A 25,378-nucleotide genomic window follows, 5' to 3' on the forward strand; every position below is an offset into this window, starting at 1 on the left:
ACAGTTCTACTTCTGGCTTTTGGTGCTTAATTGGAGATCAGAATCTCATGGACTTTCCTGCCAGGACTGGGTTTCGACTGTGATGCTCAGATGTGATCCTTCTTCAGCCTCTTGAGGAGCTAGGATTACAGGCATGAGCCACCAGCGCCCAGCTTTGGGCATTTTGTTTTTGTTCTATTGGGTTTAAGCTACTACATACAATTCACAGTACACATTTTAATTTTCACAGTGATGAAAATTATCATTCTGCTCTACATAGCTTACAAAGTCTATGAACTTTAACAATAAAATCATTTCCTCCATTTTGGATGATATATACATGACTTTCCTTTTGTTAAGTAACATATTCCTTCTTTCACTCTTCCTTCCTTCCCATTCCTACCCATGGGTTGCTTAGTTCACTTTCATCAGTGTTCAGTGTAACCGATGGTCCCCTCTGCTATATTATTATTATTTTCATACACTTTCCACTCATTGTGTGGACACATGTTTTTAATGGGAGCTTTTATTTTCAGACTATGTGTTATTTATGGCTGGGTGAAGAATCAGTTGGACTAATTTCATCAATTATTTAGTTAAGTCATTTAATTTCTGTGATGTCAGTTTCCTTGAAGGGTAAATCCTGCTCATTCTTCCTGCCTTAGCTGTTGGAACAGGGGGTGGTTCCAGAAGCACTTTGAAGAATGCACTTGTCCTGTTTTATAAAATAAAAGGAATTAAGCCAGGCATGGAGGCTCATTCCTGTAACCTGAGCTATGCACGAGGCTGAGATCTGAGCATTAAAGTTTGAAGCCAGCCCTGGCAGGGAAGTTTGTAAGACTCTTATTTCCAATTAGCCAGAGCTGGCCTTGAGCTCTAAATAAAGTTCAAGGACAATGCCCAGGCTATGAGTTCAAGCCCCAGCACTGGCACACACACACACACACAACACGCCGAGTATTAAACATGTGTTTCTGTCATGTATGTAATGTTTATACAGTGGGTATATTTTTGGAAAACCATATTGTAGATCTTTTTTTTGGTGAAATGCTGTTTTCTAATTCATTAGGAGAAATGTCTTAATTCTATAAAGATGTATTTGAAAAATAAAAAAAACACACATGTAAAACCAAGATGTCTTGTAGTTAGTTATGTCCAGATCAGTTTGCTTTGGGACAGTTTGTTTTGCAGTTTGGGATGGGTTGACCAGCGGTAACCCCGTTGTACAGACATTTTGTGAACCATTTCCTTCACAGAGGAGGTGGTTTTCATTCTTGTTGCTAACACCTTGCATTCATGTTGGTGCCAATGTCCACGTCCGTGAATGGTGTGTGGGAGCATATTTTCCCACACCATCAGCAACAAAACGGATCGTCGTCTTGCGTGTTTTTGCTGTGACTGTGGACTGGGCTATACTTGGGCTTGAACTTGGGGCGGCGCTCTACCACCCGAATCACTCCCCCAGCCTTACTTTTTGCTCAATGTTTTGGAGATGGAGCCTGGGACTGCGCTATGCCACATCTCTGTCGGGTACAGAAGACGACAGGCATGAGCCGCTGGAGCCCAGCAATCCTCCCGTTTCTTGATCCCGCCAATCCAACGGGTGAAACATTACAATTTAGGACTGGGGGCCTCAATTTAAACTCCACCACCACCACCACCACTGGCAGGGCCAGCAGGGAGAGGAGCCCGCCGGCGCCCCCTACCGGCTCTGCGGGGTGCTCGCACTGGGCAACCGCCGCCGGGCCTCCGCGGCGCGCTTTCCGAGCCCAGGCGGGTAGCCCCGCCCCGAATGCCTCCCGACCAATGAACGAGCCTCGTCAGGTGTCGGGACCCGCCTCCGAGCCTCCTGACCAACAGGCGAGCTCCGTCTTGGCAGGAGTCCCGCCCCCTCCGGCTTCCGGCAATGGGAGCCCACGGTGCGGCCGAGGCCCCGCCCAGCCCGCGCACGGGCCGCGTTCAGTGGGGCGGGCGCCAAGGTGGCGGCCTGAGCGGGCGCCGCGCGGGCTGAGGCCGGTTTGGCCGCCGGGGGGGGGGGGGAGGGCAGGCGGCGAGCTGCCTGCCGGGCGGGCCTCGCGTGGGCCGCGGCGGCCGGAACGCCGGGGCGGGGGGCTGTCCTGAGGCGGCGGCCGGTTCCCGCGGGCCCCCGCGGCCCGGGGCGGGCCGCCGCGGGGTGCGGCGCCGGCCCGGCCGCCATGCGTGGTGGCCCCTAGAGCGCCGCACGTCGGCGAGGGCTTGGCGTCGCCCGGCGCGTCGGAGCGCGCCGCCGTCCCGGAAGTCGCGCGGCCCCGGAAGTGGCGCCGGGGGGGGGGTGGTCCCGGGAGCACGCCGTGGGTCTTCCGCGAGCGACCGGGGCCGGCGGCGAGCTTCAGACCCTCGGGACCGGTCCGAGGCGCCCGGGCGTCTCCGGAAGGCTGAGCAGTGTGATGGGCGGCGGAAGGAAGCGGCAGAGGTCAGTGCGGCCCGCCGGGGCGCTGGGGCTCGGGGGTGCTCCGGGGCGCCCCCCGGGGTGGCGGCCGGGCGAGGCGGGCGGCGGGCGGGAACCCAGGCCCTCCTGTGCCTCGCTTGCAGGTGCCCATGGCGTCGGAGCGGCGCCAGGTCCAGGACCACCGGAGCAGCTCTTCGGAAGGGTGTCCCCGCAAGCGCCGCTGCCTCCGGGAGCCCGGTGATGTGGCCCCCTCCCGCCGGCCGGCCCGCAGCTCCGCGTCGCGCCCGCGCTCTCGGGGCGCCGGCAGCCCCGAGCGCCTGAGAGCCTCGCCCGCCGGCGATGCGGCCGGCGCGCCCCGCCGGCCCTGGAGCTCCGCGCGCCGCACGAGTTCCTCGTCCTCCGGCTCCTCCCAGTCCTCGGGCCCGGGTGTGGGCGGCGCCGCTTCCCCGGGCGGCCTGAGTCGGAGCCCTCGGGGGTTCCTGTCGGCTTGGGGAGCCCCGCTGCCCGCCAGCCCCTCGCTGGAAGAAATGGCTTCTCGCGAGGAGGAAGCCTGCAGCCTTAAGGTAAGTGCCTTGGCCCGGCCCGGCCTCCTGCCCCTGGCTACGGAGCTTGGGATATTTTGAGGGGAGGACACCAAAAACAAAAACGAAAACGAGATCTCCCCGGGCTCTTCGCCTGAAACCCTAGCTACTGCGGAAGCTGAGATCTGAGATCCGAGGAGCGCGGCTTGAAGCCAGTCCCAGCAGGAAAAGTCTGGGAGACTCTGATCTCCGGGTATCCACCAAAAAGAAAAAGCCGGAAGTAGAGCGGAGGCTCTGGTCGTGGAGCGCCAGCCTTGAGCAGGAAAAGCCAAGGGACAGCTCCCAGGCCCTGAATGCAAGCCGCAGTACACACACACACACACCCGCACACAATCAATCTCTGACGACCCCTGAGGTTTTCCTTATCTATACCAGCGAAACGACTTGCAAAGCCTTAAAATACAAGTGTCTGCACCCATCGCAGAAAAACCGGTGCAACTGGGCTGAGGTGTGGTAGATTTTATCCCGCTCCCTAGGTAACTGCAAATGTGAAGAAGGGCTGTAGAAGAACTGGACTCTGCAGAGTGTGCCTCCCCCGAGAGAGGGCATGGGTATTTTAGTCAGTTTAAGGAATGGTGTCTTTGTCCTTTGAATTTCTCTGTAAACTAGTCTAAATTTCACCTCCAAAGGTGTGGCTTTTCACTATAAAGTTGTGATTTCCTGCACAGCATGTTGGAGTTTTGCTTTGGTGGGGCTTTGGGTGCCTGTTCTGGGGCCTGAACCCAAGGCTTCCACGCTGTTTCTGAGCATTTGTGCTCAAGGCTAGATAATGCTCTACCACTTGAGCCACAGCTCCACATTGGCTTTTTGCTGGTTAATTGGAGGTAAGAGTCTAATGAGCTTTCCTGCCCCAGCTGGCTTTGAACCTAGATCCTCAGGTCTCAACTTCCTGAGTAGCTAAGAATTACCGGCACATGCCTGGGCCACCTGACTTTGTTTTTGTTGTCAGTCCTGAGGCATGGACTCAGGGCCTGAGCACTGTCCCTGGCTTCTTTTTGCTCAAGGCTAGTACTCTACCTCTTGAGCCACAGCTCCACTTCGGGCTTTTTTCTATATATGTGGTGCTGAGGAATCGAACCTAGGGCTTCATGTATACGAGGTGAGCACTTTACCACTAGGCCATATTCCCAGCCCTCCACCTGACTGTTTGGTTTTTTAGGTTAACCCTAAGTTTGGTTCCAAAGTTAAGTTTCAGAGTAGACTTATCATGATGATGATGTACTGAATTGAATGGACTGATTCATTGAGTTGAAACCCCTTTGTACAACTAAAGATAATATAGACTTAGTGGAAACACTAGGAAGTATTCCTGAGTCCTTGGGGTAGATTGAGTGGTTTGTAGTAGCTCCATTCCTTCCACTGTCCCCTCAGGCCTTGAATAGGAATTTATTGAGGCCCTGTGTGTGCCAGGCAGTGCTGCAGCATGTAGGGCTCTCCAGCAACCCAGGATGACTGCCCTCCTAGATTTTGGAGCTCCAGGTCCAAAGTGAGGAGTCTTTTCTGCATGTGGAGTAGAGGCTAGCCCTCATAGGAGGTGAAATGGGCTGTGACTAGACAAAGTAGATTTTAAAGAAGTAATAAAAACAGAAACAGGCCCTAAGGTTTCCTGAAGGTCTCTCTCTCTCTCTCTCTCTCTCTCTCTCTCTCTCTCCCTCTCCCTCTCTCTCTCTCCCCCCCTCTCTCTCTCTCTCTCTCTCTCCTCTCTCTCTCTCTCTCTCTCTCTCTCTCTCTCTCTCTCTCTCCCCCACCAGTTCTGGGCCTGGGCACTGTCCCTGGCTTCTTTTTGCTCAAGGCTAGCACTCTGCCACCTGAGCCACAGCACACTTCTGGCTTATTTCTGTATATGTGGTGCTGAGGAATCAAACCCAGGGCTTCATGTATACGAGGCACAAGCACTCTACCACTAGGCCATAATCCCAGGCTCTGCGTGGATTTTTTTAAATTTACAAAATCACGGGGAGTTGAAAGTCTTCTTTAGCATAAGAATTCTGAATATGATTCATACATAAATCAGGTGGCTGTGGGTATGTGTTGACACAACACAGTCTTGGCATTATTTTATCCATGTGGACTTGCAGGGTTCTTGGTGGAGGAGAAACACATGGAGAGCTCCGGTTAGGCGAGGTGGTGTGTGGGGAAGCCGCTGTTTCCAGTCTGGTTGCTCATCACCAGCACTGCTGAGGGTTCCTCCCTAAGGGTGTGTTTGTTTAAAACCGAGGCCTTGGTGACTTCAAGCGTCCCTCTTCCCTGTCCCTCAGCACTCATTCTCCATCCCTGAAGTGCGGGCCTCTGGTGGGCTCCAAGTCCCTTGAGCAAGCACAGCTGTGGTGCCTTAACTAAGCTGCAGTCCCGAGTCCTCCCGGGCTTCCCAGGTCTCCTCGAGGGCCACTGTCCTCCGCCTGCAGCCACCTGCCTCCTGGGTCTGCACGGACAGGGGTCACTTTGCTCTGTGTGCCTCCAGCCTTAAGCTCAGGGCTCCCCGGGAGCTCAGTGCCAGGACAAAGACTGTTCACAAGGGAAGGTATTTGAGCCTTTCATTTTATCTTTTAGTTCTGAGAATAGAATCCAGACTTGGTAGTGCTGTGCTATTGAGCTACGCCTGCAACCTCTGGGCATTGATTGTATTTATTTTTGTTGTGCGTGTATATGTTAGTGGGGGTTGAACTCGGGGCTTGGAGTTTGCATGCTCAATTTGCTTGATAGGCTGATGATCTACTACTTGAGCCACACCTCCCTTCCAGCTTTTTTGCTGGATATTTTGAAGATGGAGTCTCAATGGATTTCTCTGCCTTCGGTGGCTTTCAAATGTAATCCTTGGGATCTGAGCCGCCTAAGAAGGTTCTTTTTTTTTTTTTTTTTTTTTTGGCCAGTCCTGGGCCTTGGACTCCGGGCCTGAGCACTGTCCCTGGCTTCTTCCCGCTCAAGGCTAGCACTCTGCCACTTGAGCCACAGCGCCGCTTCTGGCCGTTTTCTGTATATGTGCTGCTGGGGAATCGAACCTACGGCCTCGTGTATCCGAGGCAGGCACTCTTGCCACTAGGCTATATCCCCAGCCCTAAGAAGGTTCTTGATGTGACAGGTGTGAGCCACTGGTTCCCGGCTCTGGACAGTTTAGAATTGCTAGAGATTGCTGCTTCCCTCCTTCACTTGCACTACCTCCAGGACAGTTGATGGAAAGATTTCCTCAATTTGTAATGGTAGCTGATGATCTTAGTTTGCTTTTTTAAAAAATTTATTTGCTTGTTGTAGTTGACACATTGTATTATATATTTATGGGGCCTCAGTGTGACATTTAGGCACGTATCTATAACATAATGATAAGATTAGGGTCATTGGTATAACTTTGCCTCAGATGTCAATCACTTTCCAATTCAAAATTCTCTTTACAAATGGTTGTGAAATAAACATTTAGTTGTTGCCATCTAGTCTCTGTCCTGGACGCTTGGATGTTTGTAGAAGAGTGGCGATGAAGCCCAGAAGTTTGGGATATATTTTGCAGGCAAATGAGGGCCACTGAAGGGCTTGAGCTCAGGTGTGTGACTTTGTGGGGTTTGCTTTTCCAAGCTCCTGCTGGCATCCAAGAGGAAGGGTGGGGAGGGATGGGCTGTTCAGGCTGGTCGTGAAGGTGGGGTGTACCTGCCCTGGCTCCTTCTTGTCTTCAGAGAGGCTCAGTCACCAAGTGGTACTGTGTGTGTGTGGGGGGGGGGTGACGGGGTGGGACCTGTCTGTGGGACCTCTCCCTTTGAAGCCAGGTGGCTGGAGCTCTTCCTGCACTTTCCATCAAGCTCTGCCTGATGCCCACCTGTACAGGCTTTTCTTTTTTTCTATATTTCTTTCCAGACAATGTCACCTCTTCCCTTTCCTTCTTCCCATTTTTCCCTCCCATCACCACCTACAGTTGTATATGTCCAGTGAGTACCGCTGCTGCATTTGTTCACTCTTTGTCCCTCCATTTCGGTGCCTTCTCTTACACTCCCAAAGACATAAACAGAACTAAAAGAAAGGAAATCAAGCTGGGAGTGTGGCTTAGTGGTAGAGTGCTCAGCTAGCATGCATGAAGCCCTGGGTTCGAGAAAAGCCAGAAGTGGCACTGTGGCTCAAGTGGTAGAGTGCTAGCCTTGAGCAAAAAAGAAGCCAGGGACAGTGCTCAGACCCAGATTACAAGGCCCAGAACTGGCAAAAAAAAACAAAAACAAAAAGGAAAAAACCTCTTGTTTTCATTTCCTGGAGTTCATTTTGATAAATATTTCTATACAGGCTTTTATCAAATGTGGGAATATCCTCAGTGACCACCTTCTTAGCTTTTCTTTGTCCGTTTCTTTTTCCTTACTCTCCCCCCTTGGTTTTCTATCTAGGCTGTAGAGAACTTGGGTTTGAATCCTGGTCTGCCAGTTAGAAGCCATGTGGCTATCCCTCTCAGTAAATATTTACTGAATGATTGAGCAATGCATTAAAAATCTTAGACTCTGGTTTGGCTTGAAAAACAACAACACACAAACTGAATCAGTAAGTGGGCTCTCCCCCATGGCAGCAGTTGGCTCAAGGTGGTGAGCAGATGTAGAATGGGTGGAGCTACTCCCAACACCTTGCTGTCTGTTCTATGGTGCCTCATACCTAGCCTTTGAGGCAGGGGTGGAGGAGCAGCCAGAGAAAGGTGAGCGCCTTCGTGGATAAATAAGTAGGAGTCCTCACACATAAAGAGGGACCTGGTAAGTAACAGTGTCTAGGAGGGTATACAAGTAGTCAGGTACTCATTCACATTAAATTCCCTCAGGACTCCAAACTTGGCTCACATGGTCAAGCCACTGTCTGGCAAGCAAAAGGCCCTGAGTTCAAAATTGTTCTCAAAAGTAAATGCAATTGGGTGCCAGTGGCTTGTACCTGTAATCCTAGTTACTTAGGAGGCCAAGATCTGAGGATGATGGTTTAGGCAAGAAAGTTTATGACAGTCTTTATTTTTTGGCCAGTGCTTGGAGCTTGAATTCTGGTCCAGGGTGCTGTCCCTGAGCTTTTGTGCTCAAGACTAGAGCTCTACCACTTTTGAGCCACAGCTCCACTTCCAGCTTTTTGGGATTAGAGATACGAGTCTCATGGACTTTCCTGCTCCAGAGGCAGAATCAAACTGTGATCCTCAGATCTCAGTCTCTTGAGCTAGAATTACAAGAGTGAGTCTGGCTTGTTAGATTCTTACTCACAATTAACCACCAAAAAGCCAGAGTAGAGCTGTGGCTCAAGTGGTAGAGCACAAGCCTTAAGTATAAAAGAACAGCTCCCAGACTCTTAAGTTCAAGCTTCAGGACTGGCAAGTCCAGGTCTTAGCTGAGGAAGATGGGAGTTGCTGTGCCTTTGGAAAGGGCCTGGAGGCTGGTTATGGCGTGTTCTTCTGCTATGCTAGGATTGCGGAGGACTTGATGTCACTATAAGTTAACATCGCAGATACAGTGTAGCTTTTTTTCCGGTTGGCTTCTAGATTGAATAGGTACAGAGGAGACAAGGTATATCTTTAAGAAGATTGGGGGAGTAGTAAGGGAGGGTAGAGGGTAGAGTGACTTGATGGACCCTAGTTCTTGGATAGTAAGAATATGAGGTAAGAGTTTTCAGAATGGGTTGGTATGTTTTTGGTTTTTTTTTGGTCAGTCATAGGGCTTGAACCTCAGGGCTTGGGCCCTGTCTCTGAGCTTTTTCGCTTAAGACTAGCACTCTACCACTTTGAACCACAGTGCCACTTCTGGATTTGTGGTGGTTAATTGAAGATGAGTCTCACAGACTTTTCCTGCCCAGGGTGGCTCTGAACTGTGATCCTCAGATCTTGGCCTCCTGAGTAGCTGGGGTAATAGGCGTGAGCCACCAGCACCCAGCTCAGGAAGTTTTAAGGAGGCTTGCAGTACAGTGGGAAGAATTGGGCAGTTCATCTTTGTATAGCGAGAGGCCTGGAGTTTCTTGCACCAGCCTTTCCTCTCATTGGTCCTCAGGTTTCCTTGACTCATATGTGGGATTGGGCTAGCGTGTGTGTGTGTGTGTGTGTGTGTGTGTGTGTGTGTGTGTGTGTTAGTACTAGGGCTTGAACTCGGAGCCTTACCCCCCTGCTTGGCTTTCTTTTTTTTTTTGGCCAGTCCTGGGGCTTGGACTCAGGGTCTGAGCACCATCCCTGGCTTCTTCCCGCTCAAGGCTAGCACTCTGCCACTTGAGCCACAGCGCCCCTTCTGGCCGTTTTCCATATATGTGGTGCTGGGGAATCGAACCGAGAGCCTCATGTGTAGGAGGCAAGCACTCTTGCCACTAGGCCATATTCCCAGCCCCCTGCTTGGCTTTCTTGTTCATGGCTGGTGCTTTACCACCTGAGGTGGTACTGGAGATGATAAGGTTAAGGTACACCTCCAGTTTAGAGTTTTTGATGGTTTATTGGGGGTGGAATCTCAAAAAAGATTTTTTTCCTGCTGGGGCTGGCTTCAAATTTTCAGAATTCAGTCTCCTGGGTAGCTAGGATTACAGACCTGAGCCACCAGTACTGACTCATAGACACTTTTCCTTGTACTTGTGGGAGGGGTTTGTCACTTGCCAGGTGTTCCATGTGTGAACTGCTCTCAGGATAACCTTTTCAAAAACCTTTTTTTTCCTTCTAGATTGATTCCAAAGATAGTTCTCGGAGCTCCATGAACTCTGAATTTGCAGCTGAAGCTGAGAGTCAGAATGATAGTGTGGCGGACCCAGACAAGATCCAGAAAAGAAGGCGGGACAGGCTTCGAGACCAAGGGTCCGCAATGATCTACCTGAAGGCCATCCAGGGCATCCTGGGCAAGTCGATGCCCAAGAGGAAGGGAGAGGCTGCCACCACTAGGGCAAAGCCAAGCTCTGGAGAGCGTCCCAGCCGAGAAAGACCAGCCAGGAGCGTGGAAGGACCGGCCAGGGCTGTGGAAGCGCCAGCCAGGGGCGTGGAAGGACCGGCCAGGGCTGTGGAAGGACCGGCCAGGGGCATGGAAGGACCGGCCAGGGCTGTGGAAGGGCCGGCCAGGGCTGTGGAAGGGCCGGCCAGGGCTGTGGAAGGGCCGGCCAGGGGCGTGGAAGGGCCAGCCAGGGGCGTGGAAGGGCCAGCCAGGAGTGCCAAGGTCACTGCTGTTCTTCCAAAAGAGGAGTCCTCTCCAGAGGTGAGGTCGGGAGAGAAGCGTGTGTTTGACAGCGGTGACTCCCCTCACAGAAGTGCGGTTGTAGACCCTGAGGAGGATCCCATTGAGGAGCCACTTGGTGACGGAAGGACCATCATTGACAAACCCTTGCCACCCCTAGAATTCTGTGATGACTCTGACTCTCATTTAGATACCCAAAAGGTAAGGAAAGCACATACCACGCACAGTGGAGTTTTTAGTTCAAAATTTTGACTAAGTGTATTTGCATTTGATCATTCTAGATGTTTTTTTTTTTTAATTTGTTTTTTGTCTGTTGTGGAGCTTGAACGTGGGGCCTGAGCACTACCCCTAAGCTCTTTAGCTCAACGTTAGCACTCTATCACTTTGAGCCACAGTGCCCTGCCACTGTTTTATGTCTTAACTGTACTGACTGCATATGTTTTTGTTTTTGTTTTTGCCAGTCCTGGGGCTTGGACTCAGGGCCTGAGCACTGTCCCTGGCTTCTTTTGCTCAAGGCTAGCACTCCAGCACTTGAGCCACAGCACCACTCTGGCCTTCTCTATATATGTGGTGTTGAGGAATTGACCCAGGGCTTCATGTATATGAGGCAAGCACTCTTGCCACTAGGCCATATTCCCAGCCCCCTGACTGCATATGTTTTAACTGTACTGACAGTACTGTTTTAAGAAGTGATGAGGGAGGGGAGAACGACCCCAAACCAAAGAACAGAACAAGCCAGGTGCTAGAGGCTTACACCTGTAATCCTAGTTATTCAGGAGGCTGAGGACCACGTCTGAGGATCACAGTTCAAAGCCAGCCTGGGCAGCAAAGTCCCTGAGACTCTTTATTTCCAGTTAATCACCGAAAAACCTGTAAGTAGAGCTGTAGCTCAAGTAGATGAGCTACTACCCTTGAACAAAAAGAAGCTCAGGGACAGTTCCCAGGCTCTGAGTTCAAGCCCTAGGACCAATACAAAAAAACAACAACAACAAAAACAAAAAACCAAAAATGGTGTTCCTTAAAAGGCATGTTAAAAGTGGCAGCACTTTGAACATGGGTCATATCCCTGGGTGGAGTGATTAAATCTCTTTTTTTGCCAGTCCTGGGCTTGGACTCGGGATCTGAGCACTGTCCCTGGCTTCTTTTTGCTCAAGGTTCACAATTTACCACTTGAGCCACAGCGCCACTTCTGGCTTTTTCTGTTTATGTGGTGCTGAGGAATCGAACCCAGGGCTTCATGCATGCTAGGCAAGCACTTGACCACAAAGCCACATTCTTAGCCCCTGATTGTTAAGTCTTTTTTTTTTGGCCAGTCCTGGGCCTTGGACTCAGGGCCTGAGCACTGTCCCTGGCTTCTTTTTTGCTCAAGGCTAGCACTCTGCCACTTGAGCCACAGCGCCACTTCTGGCCATTTTATGTATATGTGGTGCTGAGGAATTGAACCCAGGGCCTCATGTATACGAGGCAAGCACTCTTGCCACTAGGCCATATTCCCAGCCCCTGATTGTTAAGTCTTGTATGCTCTTTTTTTTTTTTTTTTTTTTTTTTTTTTGCCCGTCCTGGGCTTGCTCAAGGCTAGCACCCTACCTCTTCAACCATAGAACCACTTCCAGCTTTTTCTGTTTATGTGATGCTGAGGTTTCATGCATGCTAGGCAGGCATTCTACCACTAAGCCTCGTTCCCAGCCCCAATCTTGCATACTCTTTCAGCATGTCATCCTCTCTAAAACAGACAGGTGGAGGGAGTCTTCTACAGGCATCCAGTGAGCTTAGTTGAGTTCCGTGAGATCCCTTGACTTCTGAAAGCCAAGGGCGCCAGTACAGGGCCCAGAAGGCAAAATTGATACTGTCAGGTGTCTTATTAAGATAATTTCATAGGGCTGGGGATATGGCCTAGTGGCAAGAGTGCTTGCCTCGTATACATGAGGCCCTGGGTTCGCTTCCCCAGCACCACATATACATAAAATGGCCAGAAGTGGCGCTGTGGCTCAAGTGGCAGAGTGCTAGCCTTGAGCAAGAAGAAGCCAGGGACAGTGCTCAGGCCCTGAGTCCAAGCCCCAGGACTGGCAAAAAAAAAAAAAAAAAAAGAAAGATAATTTCTTAGTACAAGTAGTAAAATACATATCACCTAAAGTAACATTGTATTACATCATACATACAAAAGAACTGGGTAGCAAGGATGTTCACTGTTATTGTTTGTGAGAAACAATTGAATGTCCCTGTGCACTGATGGGAGGTGTTTGGCGAATCTGGTCTGTTTCATTAGAAAATTAAACAGTCTGTTTTTTTATTGTCTGGCTTGGTGGAAATTTTCCATTTATAAGTAGTACAGGTTTTGTTTGGTATTGCTTTCCCTTACAGACTTAGGTCTTAACGACTTTGAGTGGGAATTTTCAAATATGTTGAAAGTGAAGATGATAAGGTGGTGAATCCTCACTGTCACCAGCGGGAGTTCATATGAATCACATCCTGAGCTTTTGGGGGAAGGTGTGGTATTAGAGATGTGGCTCTGTTTGGATATTTCTTCTCTCTCTCTTTTTTTTTTTTTGGCCAGTCCTGGGCCTTGAACTCAAGGCCTGAGCACTGTCCCTGGCTTCTTTTGCTCAAGGCTAGCACTCTACCTCTTGAGCCACAGCGGCACTTCTGGCCGTTTTCTGTATATGTGGTGCTGGGGAATCGAACCTAGGGCCTCGTGTATCCGAGGCAGGCACTCTTGCCATTAGGCCATATTCCCAGCCCTCTGTTTGGATATTTCTGTTTTACAAGAAAGCAGTAAATAAGGAAAAAGAGGGGTAGAAGGGGAGAAAGCAATAACAGAAATCAAGAGCAAGAATAAGTCATTTATGCCTTTGTTCCCAGTATTTATAGTCTTTTTGAGTGAAGACAGAGGTGTTGAGTATTAGTATAGACAACAGATGCACATTGTGTTGTGTATTAAGGAGGCAGTCTATTTGTAATGTTTTCCTTGTGATTTTTTTTTTTCTGGACCTAGGTGCTGTCCCTAAGCGCCTTCATTTATTTATTTATTTGTTTGTTTGTTTCTCTCAAGGCTGCTGCCCTACCACTTGAGCCTCAGCACTGCTTCCAACTTTTTCTGTGACTAATCGGAGTGTCACAGACTTTCCTGTCTGGGCAGGCTTCAAATCGTGATCTTCAGGTCTCAGCCTTCCGAGTAGCTAGAATTATAGGTGTCAGCCACTAGCACCCAGCTGGTGGTGAATATTATGGGAAGTGTCTTTGTTTATAGAGATATTAGAAGAACTTTGTAAGGTCTCTCATCCAAGTTCCTTGGCACTGATGATGTGGATGTGTTCATTCACGATAATCTCCGGCACTGAAGTTGATATCTGTGCTTACTGTGTTTCTCAGACCTTGTCTGGAGAATTAAACACAGACCCTCACGGGGACTGCTAATTCATGACATCTCTGGTCGGAAGGGTCTTGAAAATCTTAAAATGTTCCCCAACTAGGGATGCTGTAAAGCTGTGTTTGGGAGCTACTGCACCATTTGTGAGTAAGCTCAACAGATTCTTGTGTTCTTGGGACTTACCGTTTGTCAGCCCTGTTCTTGTCTGTGTAGAGCTTGTGTTTTTTCTTTTTAGGTAGACCTGTTTGATTGCTTTCGCAAGGTTTGGCCTTATGTTTTGTTTTCAGTTTTGTGGTTGTGGCTCAGGAATTCTGCAGGGTGTGAATTGGCAGGGACTCATGTGGTCCTGTTCAGATAGTCACTGGGCTGGCCCCTGCCGTATAGGACTGCTCTAGCAAGGTGGTCTGACCACTTTCATGGTGAAGGAAGCTCCAAGGCTTTTCTGATGGGCCTTGAAGACAGCACATGTTCCTTGTGCTTTCTGTCAGTCATAAGTGAGTCACTGGTGACCCCACTCTCAGTGGACAATGTCAAGTCAGTGAGGGTCTGCTTAAAACTGCCGCGGCAGTTGTGGTCTTACATCTTGAACACATTGGTGGAAGTGTTGAGCCTGTTTCTTCTCAATGCCCCAGTATGGGCTAAGTTTAGAGAACAGCTCTCTCAAGAGGTTCTTAAGACGGGAGGCAGGCCCAGGGGCTGGGAATATGGCCTAGTAGTAAAGTGCTCGCTGCTTGCCTCGTATACATGAAACCCTGGGTTCAATTCCTTAGCACCACATATATAGAAAATGGCCAGAAATGACGCTGTGGCTCAAGTGGTAGAGTGCCAGCCTTGAGCAAAAAGAAGCCAGGGATGGTGCCCAGACTCTTGAGTTCAAGTCCCAGCACTAGCAAAAAAAAAAAAGGAAGGTGATGACGGGAGGCAAAGTGATAGTGTCTCCTTCAGGGATGCCTTGTGACACCAGGATTGCAGGTTGTCCCTGGAACCTCACGTGACCTGTCACCCCTGGAACCTGGCTCCCTTCTGGAAAGCATAGGCACTGAGGGGAAAGGTGAGCTGACGCCAAGCCCTTAGACTGGCTAGGAGAACCAGCCGGCGTTGATACTGGGTTTCCTGCTGCTAACTCAGTACTGCAGACTGACTGGATTGTAAAGAAGAGAGAGCTGTATTTGTCTCATGCTTCTGGTCCAAGAGCAGGGGCTGTATCAGAGGATGGCCTTTGTGCTGGCAGAGTCCTGAGGTGGGCTAGGCCCAGCATGATCACAGGGAGCTCGTGGTTGTGTGTCCATTCTCTGGTCTCTGTCCATCTTCTTTTAAACCGTGTGTCTAGTCACGAGGGTTCCACTCTGATCTTCACTGCTTCCCACGGGCCCACCTTCAAACCCCATCCATATGCAGGTGAAACTCCAGTGCGCGTCCTGGAGTGACAGACTGGGCTGGATTTGGAGTTTTGTTGGATTTTTCTTGCGTGGCTGGCACTGTACCACTTGAGCAATATCTTCAGCCCTAGAAAAGCTTTGCAGATTTTCTTAGTCCAGGCTATGCTTCAAACCAGGAGTCTCCAGGCCTCAGCCTCCTGAATAGCTGTGATTGTAGACTTGAGCCACTGGTGCCCAGCTAGTTTTCACAAAGGAAGACTAAACCATTGCTATTCCTTTCTTCCTGTGTCCCTGCAGCATATTGACAGTGAGGTGGGGGAGGAGGTGCTTGAGCATCCGTCTTCAGGAAGTGACTGGTCCGATGTGGACGAGCTGAGCACTGTGAGATTCTCTCAGGAGGAACCCCCTTCGGTCAGATGCCCCCCAGCAGTTCCAGAGCCTTCCTCCTTCCCCACGGACTATGTTATGTACCCTCCTCATCTGTACAGCAGCCCCTGGTGTGACTACGGCAGCTACTGGACCAGTGGCCCCAAGACGCCTGCAGCTCCTGGCTACCCCTCTGTGGGCAGCAACGGCCACGACGCAGCCCAGGCCGGGATGAGCCACAGCAGTGTGGGGCACACGGCTCCCCCACGGCCCCCAGGGAGCTCCCCGAGCACGGCCAGGGCCCCACAGGGCACTCACGAGGGCCACTCCCAGAACTCACGTTCACTTCACTTCTCCAGAGGTCCAGAGGACGGGGAGGTGAAGGAGAAAAGGACATTCCGAGAGGAGACGCCGCCTCGCCCCTGTGGCGGACGACTGGAGTCTACTTCAGAGCCAAGGAGACCCCGGGAGCCGGGCCTCGAAGAGGGCTTCATTGACACCCACTGCCACCTGGACATGCTCTACTCCAAGCTGTCCTTCAGAGGGACCTTCTCCAAGTTCCGGAAGACCTACAGCAGCTCCTTCCCCAGGGAGTTCCAGGGCTGCATCTCCGACTTCTGCGACCCTCGGACGCTGACGGACGGTTTGTGGGAGGAGCTCCTGAAAGAGGACCTGGTGTGGGGGGCCTTTGGCTGCCACCCTCATTTTGCACGGTACTACAGTGAGAATCAAGAGAGAAACATCTTGCAAGCTTTAAGGCACCCCAAGGCGGTGGCTTTTGGGGAAATGGGTCTGGATTACTCCTACAAATGCACCACGCCCGTCCCGGAGCAGCACAAGGTAACCAGGGCTCTCTTGTTCCTGTTGTTGCTGCAGCCTATATGTGAGGGCTGCTCTGCTTTTGGAACTAAAGAATTTTGCATTTGTTTCCTTGTTCTTGTCTCAGTCCTCTTTGACATTCATTACGTGATTTTCTTTCTCTCTTTGAGACAAGGTTTTACTATGGTAGCTCAGAGGTGGCCTTGAACTCGTAGCATCCAGCTTAGCCTCTCCAGTGTTGGGATTACAGGCATGTGCCACCATGTCCAGTTCTTTCTCACTTTGTTTTGTCTTTCCCCATGTGGTTCAGGGTCTCATACATGTTTGGAAAAGCACTCTAGTGACACCCAGTCTGCCAGCATTCTTTTTCTTTTTTTTTTTTTTTTTGTCCTGGGGCTTGAACTCTGGCCACTGTTCCTGAGCAGAGCTCAAGGCTGGCGCTCGCCCACGTGAGCCACAGTGCCACTTCCAGTTTTCTGGTGGTTCATTGGAGATAAGAGTCTCACAGACTTCCCTGCTCGGGCTGGCTTTGAACTGTGATCCTCGGATCTCAGCCTCCGGAATAGCTAGGATGACAGATGTGCACCACCAGCACTCTCTTATTTGTGTCTGATTGCAATTAATTACTGAGGCAATAAGTATGCAGGAAATGCCTAGGGTGTCTCCAGGAGAGACAGATTGTGCCTGGAATCTCTAGAAGTAATGGATCCGCTGGGAATCACAGGCTACAAGAGAGTAATTACGCGGGGTGATTAACTTCCCTGCGCTTCTCCCCATTCTGTTCAGTGATTGCTCCAGTCCAGCCGTAGCTGTACATGTTATGAATTCTTTGTATCAACAATTTGGGGTATATTTTAAAGGCATTATGCATTTACTATTGAGTGTCCCTTGAAAAATGGCAAGGGACGGTTGTGGCTTGTCTTAGTCTGTCACAGGATTAAGGAGAATGGTGTTTTATGTATGCCACCCACCTCTCTCTGGGACAGAACTCTGGGCCTTGGGTATGCAGGGCAAGCGTGCCAACACTGATATGCCCCTCAGCTCCACATATGCTTAAAAAACAACAACAACAACAAAAAACTATAAAGGGGCTGGGGAATATGACTTAGTGGCAACAGTGCTTGCTTGCCTCGTATACATGAAGCCCTGGGTTCAATTCCTCAGCACCACATATATAGAAAAGGCCAGAAGTGGCGCTGTGGCTCAAGTGGTAGTGTGCTAGCCTTGAGCAAAAAAAAAAGCCAGGGACAGTGCTCAGGCCCTGAATTCAAGGCCCAGGTCTGGCAAAAAAAAAAAAAAGCTGAGTGGCCCATGCATGTAATCCTAGCTACTCAAGAGGCTGAGATCTGAGGATTGTGGTTCAACGCCAGCCAGGGCAGCACAGTCTGTGAGACTCTTTATCTCCGATAAGCTACCAAAAGCCAGAAGTAGAGCTGTGGGCTCAATTGGCAGAACGCTAGCCTTGAGCAAGAAAGCTCAGGGATGGAACCCAGGCCCTTGAGTTCAAGACCCCAGGACCAGCATACACAAAAAATAACTTTTAGGATTTGGTGGGTTTTTTTGGTGTTGTTTTTAGCACTGGGAATTGAACCCAGGATTTTGCACTTGCTAGGCAAGTACTTTGCCACTGAGCTACATCCCAGCCAAAAAAATAACTTTTGAATCTTTCTATTTGTAAAAATTTTCCTGTCTTATTAACTGTATATACTTTGAAATATATATACCTTTTTTGTTGTTGTTGTGTTTCTTCAACTTGGGGTCTGGGTGCTGTCCCTGAGCTCTTTTTGCTCAAGGCTATAGTAATTTATCACTTGGAGCCACAGCACCACTTCGTTTTTCTGGTGGATTAATTGGAGATAAGAGTCTCACAGACTTTCCTGGCTGGGCTGGGTTTGAACCCTGATCCTCAGATCTCAGCCTCCTGAGTAGCTAGGAATTCAGATGTGAGCCCCCAGTGCCTAGCTTTTTAAGTATACTTTTATAATAAAAGCATGTAGTTGGGCTGGGAATATGGCCTAGTGGTAAAAAGTGCTCACCTCATAAAAAAAGCATGTAGTTTTCCACCCTAAGCCTATGTATTAGTTTCCTTTTTTTTTGGAGGGGAGAGGAAGCTGCTTAACAAAGAATGACTTTTTTAGAGGCAGTAATTAATTAAAAGAAAGCATTGGGCCGGGCGCTGGTGGCTCACATCTGTCATCCTAGCTACTCAGGAGGCTGAGATCTGAGGGTCACAGTTTGAACCTAGCCCAGACAGGGCAGTCTGTGAGGCTCTTGTCTCCTGTTAATGCAAAAGCCATAAGTGATGCTGTGGTAGAGTGCTAGCCTTGAGTAAAAGATGCTTAGGGACAGCGTCCAGGCCCTGAGTTCATAAAAGTAAAAAGGAGAGATAGCATGGGAGTTTTCAAGCTCCTGCTCCTGTGAGGCAGTGAGTGGTGTGGTCTGCTGAGCCCCTGTGGGGTGGTGATGGGGTGGTATGGGCAGCTGAGCATTGACCACTCTACTAGGAAGCATCTAGCTTGTCTAACAATAGAGCCTACCCAGTGTTTGTTTGGTGGTGCTAGAGATGGAACCGAGCGCTTCAGAACAAAGTAGGCAAACTACCATTTGAGCCATGCACCCAAGTTCCCATCTGTTAGCATTCAATCATTTTGATGCCTGTGTTTAGTTTCCTTGTGTTGAAAACAGTTTAAAGCAAAAGATACTTCAGAATTGGTATAGTAAGCCTCCCCTTATTTGTAACAAATATGCATAGTTTAATCTGAGGTGGGCTGGGCCAAGGTGGGGGGAGTTATAAACATTTCTGTGTGCATCGTCCACATCAGCTGAGGTAGCAGAGTTCAGTCAGGCCTGTGTTGTTGATGTGGTTAAGTTGTATAATTTGCTGCATGTTTTCCTGCTTTTTAATCTTTTGAAGAAGCAAATGGTATCCAAAAACCAGTTAAAAGTTAATAGCATCAGTTGAGGTAGAAATTGGAGTTTTGCTGAAAGGTGGAATGTCTTCAGTGGATGCTAGTGTCACATAAAAATGAGTCAAGTACAGTGCTAAGCTCTACTCGGAACACTTGGGGTCTCGGGGGTGGGTGGTCTCCCTGGAGCCCTGTGCTCAAGAGCACCAGAGGGTTGTGTATTGGCTAAAAGCCTCATGGAGAACAGTAGCATGCACCTAGTGGCTTTCACTGCACTGATTACCAAAACAAGTCTTGTTATTTGATGAGTCATATTCTGCAACTGAGGAACTCTGCTCTTGGAAATAGGGGTTTCAGATTATATAATGTGTTCATAATGAATGTTGTTATTCTAAACCTGGCAAGAACAGGTGTAGCCCTACTTCTTCATCTCTATCATTACAAATAATGTAATGTGCATTTAATAATGAAGATGTTGCTGGGCACCGGCGGCTCATGCCTCTAATCATAGCTACTCTCAGGAGGCTTGAGGTCTGAGGATCATGATTTGAAGCTGGCCAGGAAAGTGAAGTCTGTGCATCTCTCTAATTAATCACCAGAAAACCAGAAGTGGAGCTGTGGCTCAAAGTGGTAGAGCACTGACTCTGGGCAGAAGAGTGCAGGGACAGAGCCCAAGCCCTGAGTTCAAGCCCCAAGACTAGCAATAACAAAAAAATGACAAGACGTTAAAAGGGGCTAGAGGACAAAGAATGAGGGAGCTGTAGCAGTTCACCTAAAAGGATGCTCAAACATCGTGTGTGTGTGTGTGTGTCTGTCTGTCTGTGTGTGTCTGTCTGTCTCTGTGTGCAGCTCTCGGATAGGAAAAGGCCAGAGGTTGATTACCTTTAGAGTAGAGGCAGGAATAGTGAGCCACACCACAGGACTTTAACTTGGTCCTTTATATTCTTGCTCCCTGTGGCAAACCCCCACACTAGCAATGGTCCCTGTGCGGCTCCCGGCTGGGCCCCTAGCCCACCGGCTGTGTCACCTGCCTGGGGAGCTGGTGAGGACTGCAGCCAGAGTGCTGCACAAGTGCCCGTGCACACCAGCCACAATCATTCCAACATTATGTTTAAACTGAATTGGAGACGATGGGGGGGGGGGGGGATCCTGCTGGACTAGGGGTTCCCGAGGTGGACTTTGAAATGCCAGCAATGAGTCGGTGCTGTCCTTTCTCTTCTCGCAGGTGTTTGAGAGACAGCTGCAGCTGGCAGTGTCTCTGAAGAAGCCCCTGGTCATCCATTGCCGAGAAGCCGATGAAGATCTGCTGGACATCATGAAAAAATTTGTGCCCTCTGACTACAAAATCCATAGGTTAGGAAGCCGCATCCTCAGTGGGAAAATGGTTAGGAGGGTAGCAGCAAGTGGGAAACAATTAGGAAGAGTTCAGTTCTAAGGAGACCGTTATCTTTGTTTACAAAGTGGTGACTTGAGGCCTGGCACGGTGGCTCATAACTGCAATCCTAGATGCTGAGCACTGGCGATGAGACTCCATGTCGCCCTGTAGCTGGGTGTGGTGCTGTGAGGCGGTCACCCCAGCTACACGAGGTCCAGGCTGGCCTAGGCAAAGGAGACCCTGTTCCCAGCATAACTAAGGCAGAAAGGGGGCTGGTGGTGTGGCTCAAGGAGTAGAGTGTCTGCCTCACAAGTGTGTGGCCTGGAAGCCAGCGCTCGTTGCCATCGGAACACAAAACAAAACTCACGCCAGCAACTTGATGTGCGTTGTGGTTACATGAGAACAGGCCCTCCTGTCCTTGCTCGGTCACGAGGGCGCCGCCATGAGCCCCGGGGGCCTTGGCACACAGAACACACAGGCTCCTGGAAAGACCTTCCTTTCTTCTTTCAAATTGGAAGCTCCTTTTGTCCGTAGTGTTCAAGTCCAGCATGTGTTTGAGCTGCGTGGCATCGTGGGGTAACTCCTTGGAACGCGTGGTGCACCGGCCTGGCGTTGCCTGGCAGCCCCGTGTGCGGCGGCGGCCCGCGGCATAGGCGTAGAGGAGAATGCCGGCACTTGTAGCTTAGCATGAGTAGAAAGGCCTCAGGTGATGCCGGAGCTGGGTCCTCAAAGAAAGTACGAGGGCTCCTGGAGAGAAATAGGAGCGGGGAGGGGAGCGCGGAGCTGGGCACGGGGCTCTCAGCCACCATGCTGCTGCCTTCTGGAAGCTGGGCACGCGGCACGCGGCGGCCGCGCCAGCTAGCGGCGGGAGGTGAGGCGCGCGCTGGGCTCTGCTGGGCCGGCCGCTTGCTTCTCGTCGTTTCTCAGGGTTTCTCATTACATGTAGCTCGGCCAGGGCCGGTAAGGCGGCCCAGGGTGCCGGGGTGGCTGGAGGACCTGCATTCCCAGGTGGATTACAACCTGTGTGGTCCCAACAGCCTGCAACAGAAAATGTACAGTCCCCCCCACCTGTGGCTCCGCCTGCAATCCTAGCTGCTCGGGAGGCTGGCTGAGATCCAGAGGATCTTGGTTCCAAGCCACACTGGGCAGAAAAGTCCGCGATACCCTGGGTCAGCAGAATAGCCAGCAAAATGGTGAGCTGGAGGCATGGTAGAGTATCGGCCCTGAGCGAGCAGGCCGAGCAGGTTTGAGGCCCTTAGTTGAAACCCGCATAGTAAGTGGGGAGAATGCACGTAAAGTCCCTTTCCCCATGTTTCCTTCCTTCCTTCTTTCCCTCCTTCCTTCATCCCTTCTTTCCTTTCTTTTTCTTTGTGTTTTGAGACAGAGTTTCGCTGTGTAGCCCCAGCTAGCTTCAAGGTCAACAGTCCCGTGTGTGCCACCACGACCGGCTTTGCCCAGTATTTCATTTGTTCCTTTCTTCCCTGTGCATTTGCCTGTGTAGGCGGAAACTTTCCGTGTTGTGGTTGTGACCTCGGGGCCTGTCTTTATTGCCGCTTTCCCGTTGTGCGCCTCCCTGTGCTGTTTGCGTGTTCTTTATGGTGGTGGTGTCCAGTGCTGTGCGGTGGGGGGGGGCTGGGAGCCCCGCTCTCCATGCGCCGCCTTGGGCCTGTCTGTGCTGGCTGTGGGGGACTCCCTCGGAGGCAGGCTTTCCGTAGCCGGCTGGCTCTCGGGGGGCTGAGGAGGGCCCGGCCCCGCCCTGACCCGCACTCTCCTACAGGCACTGCTTCACCGGCAGCTACCCCGTCATCGAGCCGCTGCTGAAGCACTTCCCCAACATGTCCGTGGGCTTCACGGCCGTCCTCACCTACGCCTCCGCCTGGGAGGCGCGAGACGCCGCCAAGCGCATCCCGCTGGAGCGCATCATCGTGGAGACCGACGCCCCCTACTTCCTGCCCCGCCAGGTACAGCCGTCTGCAGGCCTAGCCGGGCACCCAGGACCTACTGGTGGGGAGGAGGGCGGGCACCCCGGCAAGCGTGGCAGGGCCCGAGCCCCGTGACTCCCAGGGCCCGCTGTGGGCTGTGCAGGTATGTCCACGTGTGCACAGCCGAGCGCAGGGGCTGGGAAGCTGAAGGGTAACCACTCTCTTCCAGGCAGTGCAAAGCCCTACCCTGTAGAGGGTAGTCCATGGAAGCGTGGGACCCTGCTCGCCCCCAGCCCCATGACTAGGACTCTTCCTGCACCCGCAGGTAAAGGGGTCTCTACAGGGTAGCCCCAAAGAGGTCCTTGCTGGGGAAGGGACGGGGGCCTTCTGTGTTGGAGCTGCGTGTGCAGGAGGTACAGCGGTGGTCTCCGTGCTTGCTGTCTTCCAGGTGCCCAGGAGTCTTTGCCAATATGCCCACCCCGGCCTGGCCTTGCACACGGTTCGGGAGATTGCCAGGGTGAAGGCGGAGCCGCTGTCGCGCACGCTGGCCACCCTGCGGGAGAACACCAGCCGCCTGTACAGCCTCTGAGCACGCCTCCCCACGCGAGGCCCCGGAGGTACCTGGCACGCGGCGGGCCTGGGCGTGTCCCTCGCCGAGGCGGGACGCGCCCGGCAGCGGTGAGGCCGATGGGTTGGGAGTGACCTGGCTCAGAACCTTCTCTTCTCTCCCAAACCCTCCAGGGCAAGCAGCAGCTGACGGCGCGCGGGCTGGGCCGGAGGCGAGGACGCGGCCGGAGCCTGTGGGACAGCCAGCCGGGAACCCCGCGCCCAGCGGCAGCGTGCCCTGGTGGGTGGGCGTGCAAGCATGGCCGCGGGGGACACGAGACTCCTGGGAGAGCACCCGGGTTAGCCTGCGGGGTTCAGCAGCCCAGGTCGTCCTTGTGTGACCCAGGGGGATGAGGAATTGGTCAGACTGAACCCCTGCTCCCCGCGTGTGAGCGGGCGGTGTGAATAAAGTCCCGTCCGCTGTGATGGAGCATGCGTGACGCGTCTGCCTTGGTTCTCATGGGCACCCCCTGTGGGGCACTGTGGGGAAGTCCGCTCTGCCCCCGGGGACCCTGCTCACCCCCAGCCCCATGACTAGGGCTCTTCCTGCACTCGCACAGTTCCCGTGTGTCCCCACTGTTGGTCCTGTTGGCTCCGCTGCCGTCAGTGTGCAGGGGTGCGCAGGGCTCGGGGTCCATGGGAGACCCAGGACAGGCCGGAGGCTGAGGAAGGCATTCTGGGGACAAAGTTCCCAGAGAAGGCACCTTTACTCACCGAGGCCCCACCCCCTTCTCAAATACTAGACTAGAAAGTCCCCGTTCACCCTGTGTCAGCACCCCCGTGGGCCCCACCCAGGTGGGTGCCCGCCCTGCACAGCCGCAGGCCTGCTCCGCCATGCTGGTTCCCGTGCAGAGATGAGGGCTTGGGTCCCACATCTGTTACTGTGCCCCAGGGTGTTGGAGCTCCCTTACCCATGCCCTGCTTGAGGTGTGTGCACGGCCGTGGGTCACGCTGGTGTTGGGCCCCCTGCAGCCCTGCGCTGGGCGGGCAGTGCGGGCTCTGGAGGGGGCACTGGCAAGGCCGCTGGGCTGGATGGGGTGGGGCCGGGCGGCTACTGGTCACCTGCAGGGCAGCTCGCCGGTGCCATCGCCGTGTGTCCCAGCGGCCATTGCCTTTGGTTTTCTAAAATGCCAGCGACGAGCACCATGCCCCTGGCAAACCGGGCTGCTGGCTGGGTTGTGATGTCAGTGCTGGGGAAGGGGTGTGACCTCTGCTGGCAGACTTGGGGCACAGCCAAAGCTATGGGTGTGCTTGATTGCCACCCAGACGGGCCAGAGTGTGGCCCTGTCCTCCCTCCCCCCAGCCGGCTGGCGTGGCAGGGCTTGGCTGCATGGCACGGTGCCTCCCGCGGGGGACAACACTCGGGGCCTTTGCCTGCTCTGCCCCTAGGGTTCGGCCCTGCTGTGTGCTCCGTTAAGGGGAGCGCCCTGGGCTGCGGGCGGCAGCGCTGTTGGTTTGGGACGGTGACCTGGCTGTCCTTGCTCCGCGTCTGAGGGCCTTGCGTGTCCCCTGCCCCGTGCTCGCTGTGTCTGTGGTTGCTGAGGGTCGCCGGGCCGGGCTGGCACCAGCTGGGGGTCCAGGTGCCATCCAGTGCCGGAGGAGGGGAGGGAAGCCTGACCGGGCTTTGGGGCCCTGCGAGAACTTTCCAGAGCACTGATTAATGCCCCACCCCGCCGGGCTCTGCAGAGGGCACCCTTCAGTTTTTTTCCCCTAAACGTGCTGGTTTTTGTTTTTCTTTTTTGCGGTGCCAGGCCTGGGGCTTGAACTCTGGGCCTGGGTGCTGTCCTTGAGCATTTTTTGCTCACGGTTAGTGCTCTCCCACTTGAGCCACAGCGACGCTTCGGGCTTTTTTCTTGTAGATTGGAGATATCCCTCATAGGCTTTCCTGCCTGAGCTGGATTCGAACCATGATCCTTAGCTCTCAGGCTCCTGAGGTCAGGCGTGAGCCACGGGCACTGGCCTGAGCACACTTTGGTCCACACTGGCAGTGGACAGTGCTTGTCTTGGGGTCTCCCTCCTCCAGGCCCCCTCTGTCATGCCTGCTTTCCACGGGGCAGCAGTGACTCGGGGAGGTGGGAGAGGGGTTTGGGGGCACGCAGTAGTCATGAGTGGCGGGCCCAGGTGCTGGCCACCCTGCCCACGTGGGCTCCGGCTTCACCCCACTTTCCTAGGAGTGGCGGGCTGGGGATGGCTGGGAGCCCCCGTGGGGCCCGTGGTGGAGTTGGAGGTCACTCGCTTCCCCTGTCCCGCTCTCTGCGCAGGGGCGGGTCTGGACTGGGCGCCGCCCCTCCTCACCCCCGCGGGTGGAGAGCTGCTCCCAGGCGGCTTTGCGCTCAGGAACTGCGGTGCGCCGGGGCCTCCGCGGTCTCTGCTCCCCCGGGCCCGCACACCTGCCTCGCTGTGCGTGTCTCTTCCGTGACCATAGGCCAAGAACTGTCTTCTCCCGCCCCACTTTTTAAAATGGCTTTTAAGCAAAATGTGACATTTTCCTCTTGGTGAAATAAACTCCCACTTTGAACCTTTGGC

The 25,378-nt window shown here is 52.6% G+C and overlaps 1 protein-coding gene across 4 annotated transcripts; it reads left to right on the forward strand.

Annotated features, from left to right (window-relative positions):
- The first annotated feature begins 2,246 nt into the window (after positions 1 to 2,246).
- On the forward strand, positions 2,247 to 25,370 carry Tatdn2 (TatD DNase domain containing 2). 4 transcript variants are annotated; one of them, XM_048356239.1, is made up of 9 exons: positions 2,247 to 2,431; positions 2,551 to 2,970; positions 9,612 to 9,981; positions 10,087 to 10,313; positions 15,156 to 16,064; positions 20,175 to 20,302; positions 22,102 to 22,285; positions 22,695 to 22,863; positions 22,988 to 25,370. In XM_048356239.1, exons 2-8 carry the CDS (start codon positions 2,557 to 2,559, stop codon positions 22,833 to 22,835), a joined length of 2,373 nt encoding a protein of 790 aa, XP_048212196.1. In that variant the 5' UTR covers positions 2,247 to 2,431; positions 2,551 to 2,556; the 3' UTR covers positions 22,836 to 22,863; positions 22,988 to 25,370. The 4 variants fall into 4 exon arrangements, 3 of the variants coding, with proteins under 3 accessions (XP_048212196.1, XP_048212193.1, XP_048212195.1); XR_007212397.1 differs by lacking the exon at positions 22,988 to 25,370 and adding an exon at positions 22,476 to 22,571 and having other exon boundaries at positions 9,612 to 10,313; positions 22,695 to 22,836; XM_048356236.1 differs by having other exon boundaries at positions 9,612 to 10,313.
- Positions 25,371 to 25,378: the final 8 nt, after the last annotated feature.

This window comes from Perognathus longimembris, chromosome 10, assembly GCF_023159225.1.
Source record: "Perognathus longimembris pacificus isolate PPM17 chromosome 10, ASM2315922v1, whole genome shotgun sequence".
Taxonomy (NCBI): domain Eukaryota; kingdom Metazoa; phylum Chordata; class Mammalia; order Rodentia; family Heteromyidae; genus Perognathus; species Perognathus longimembris.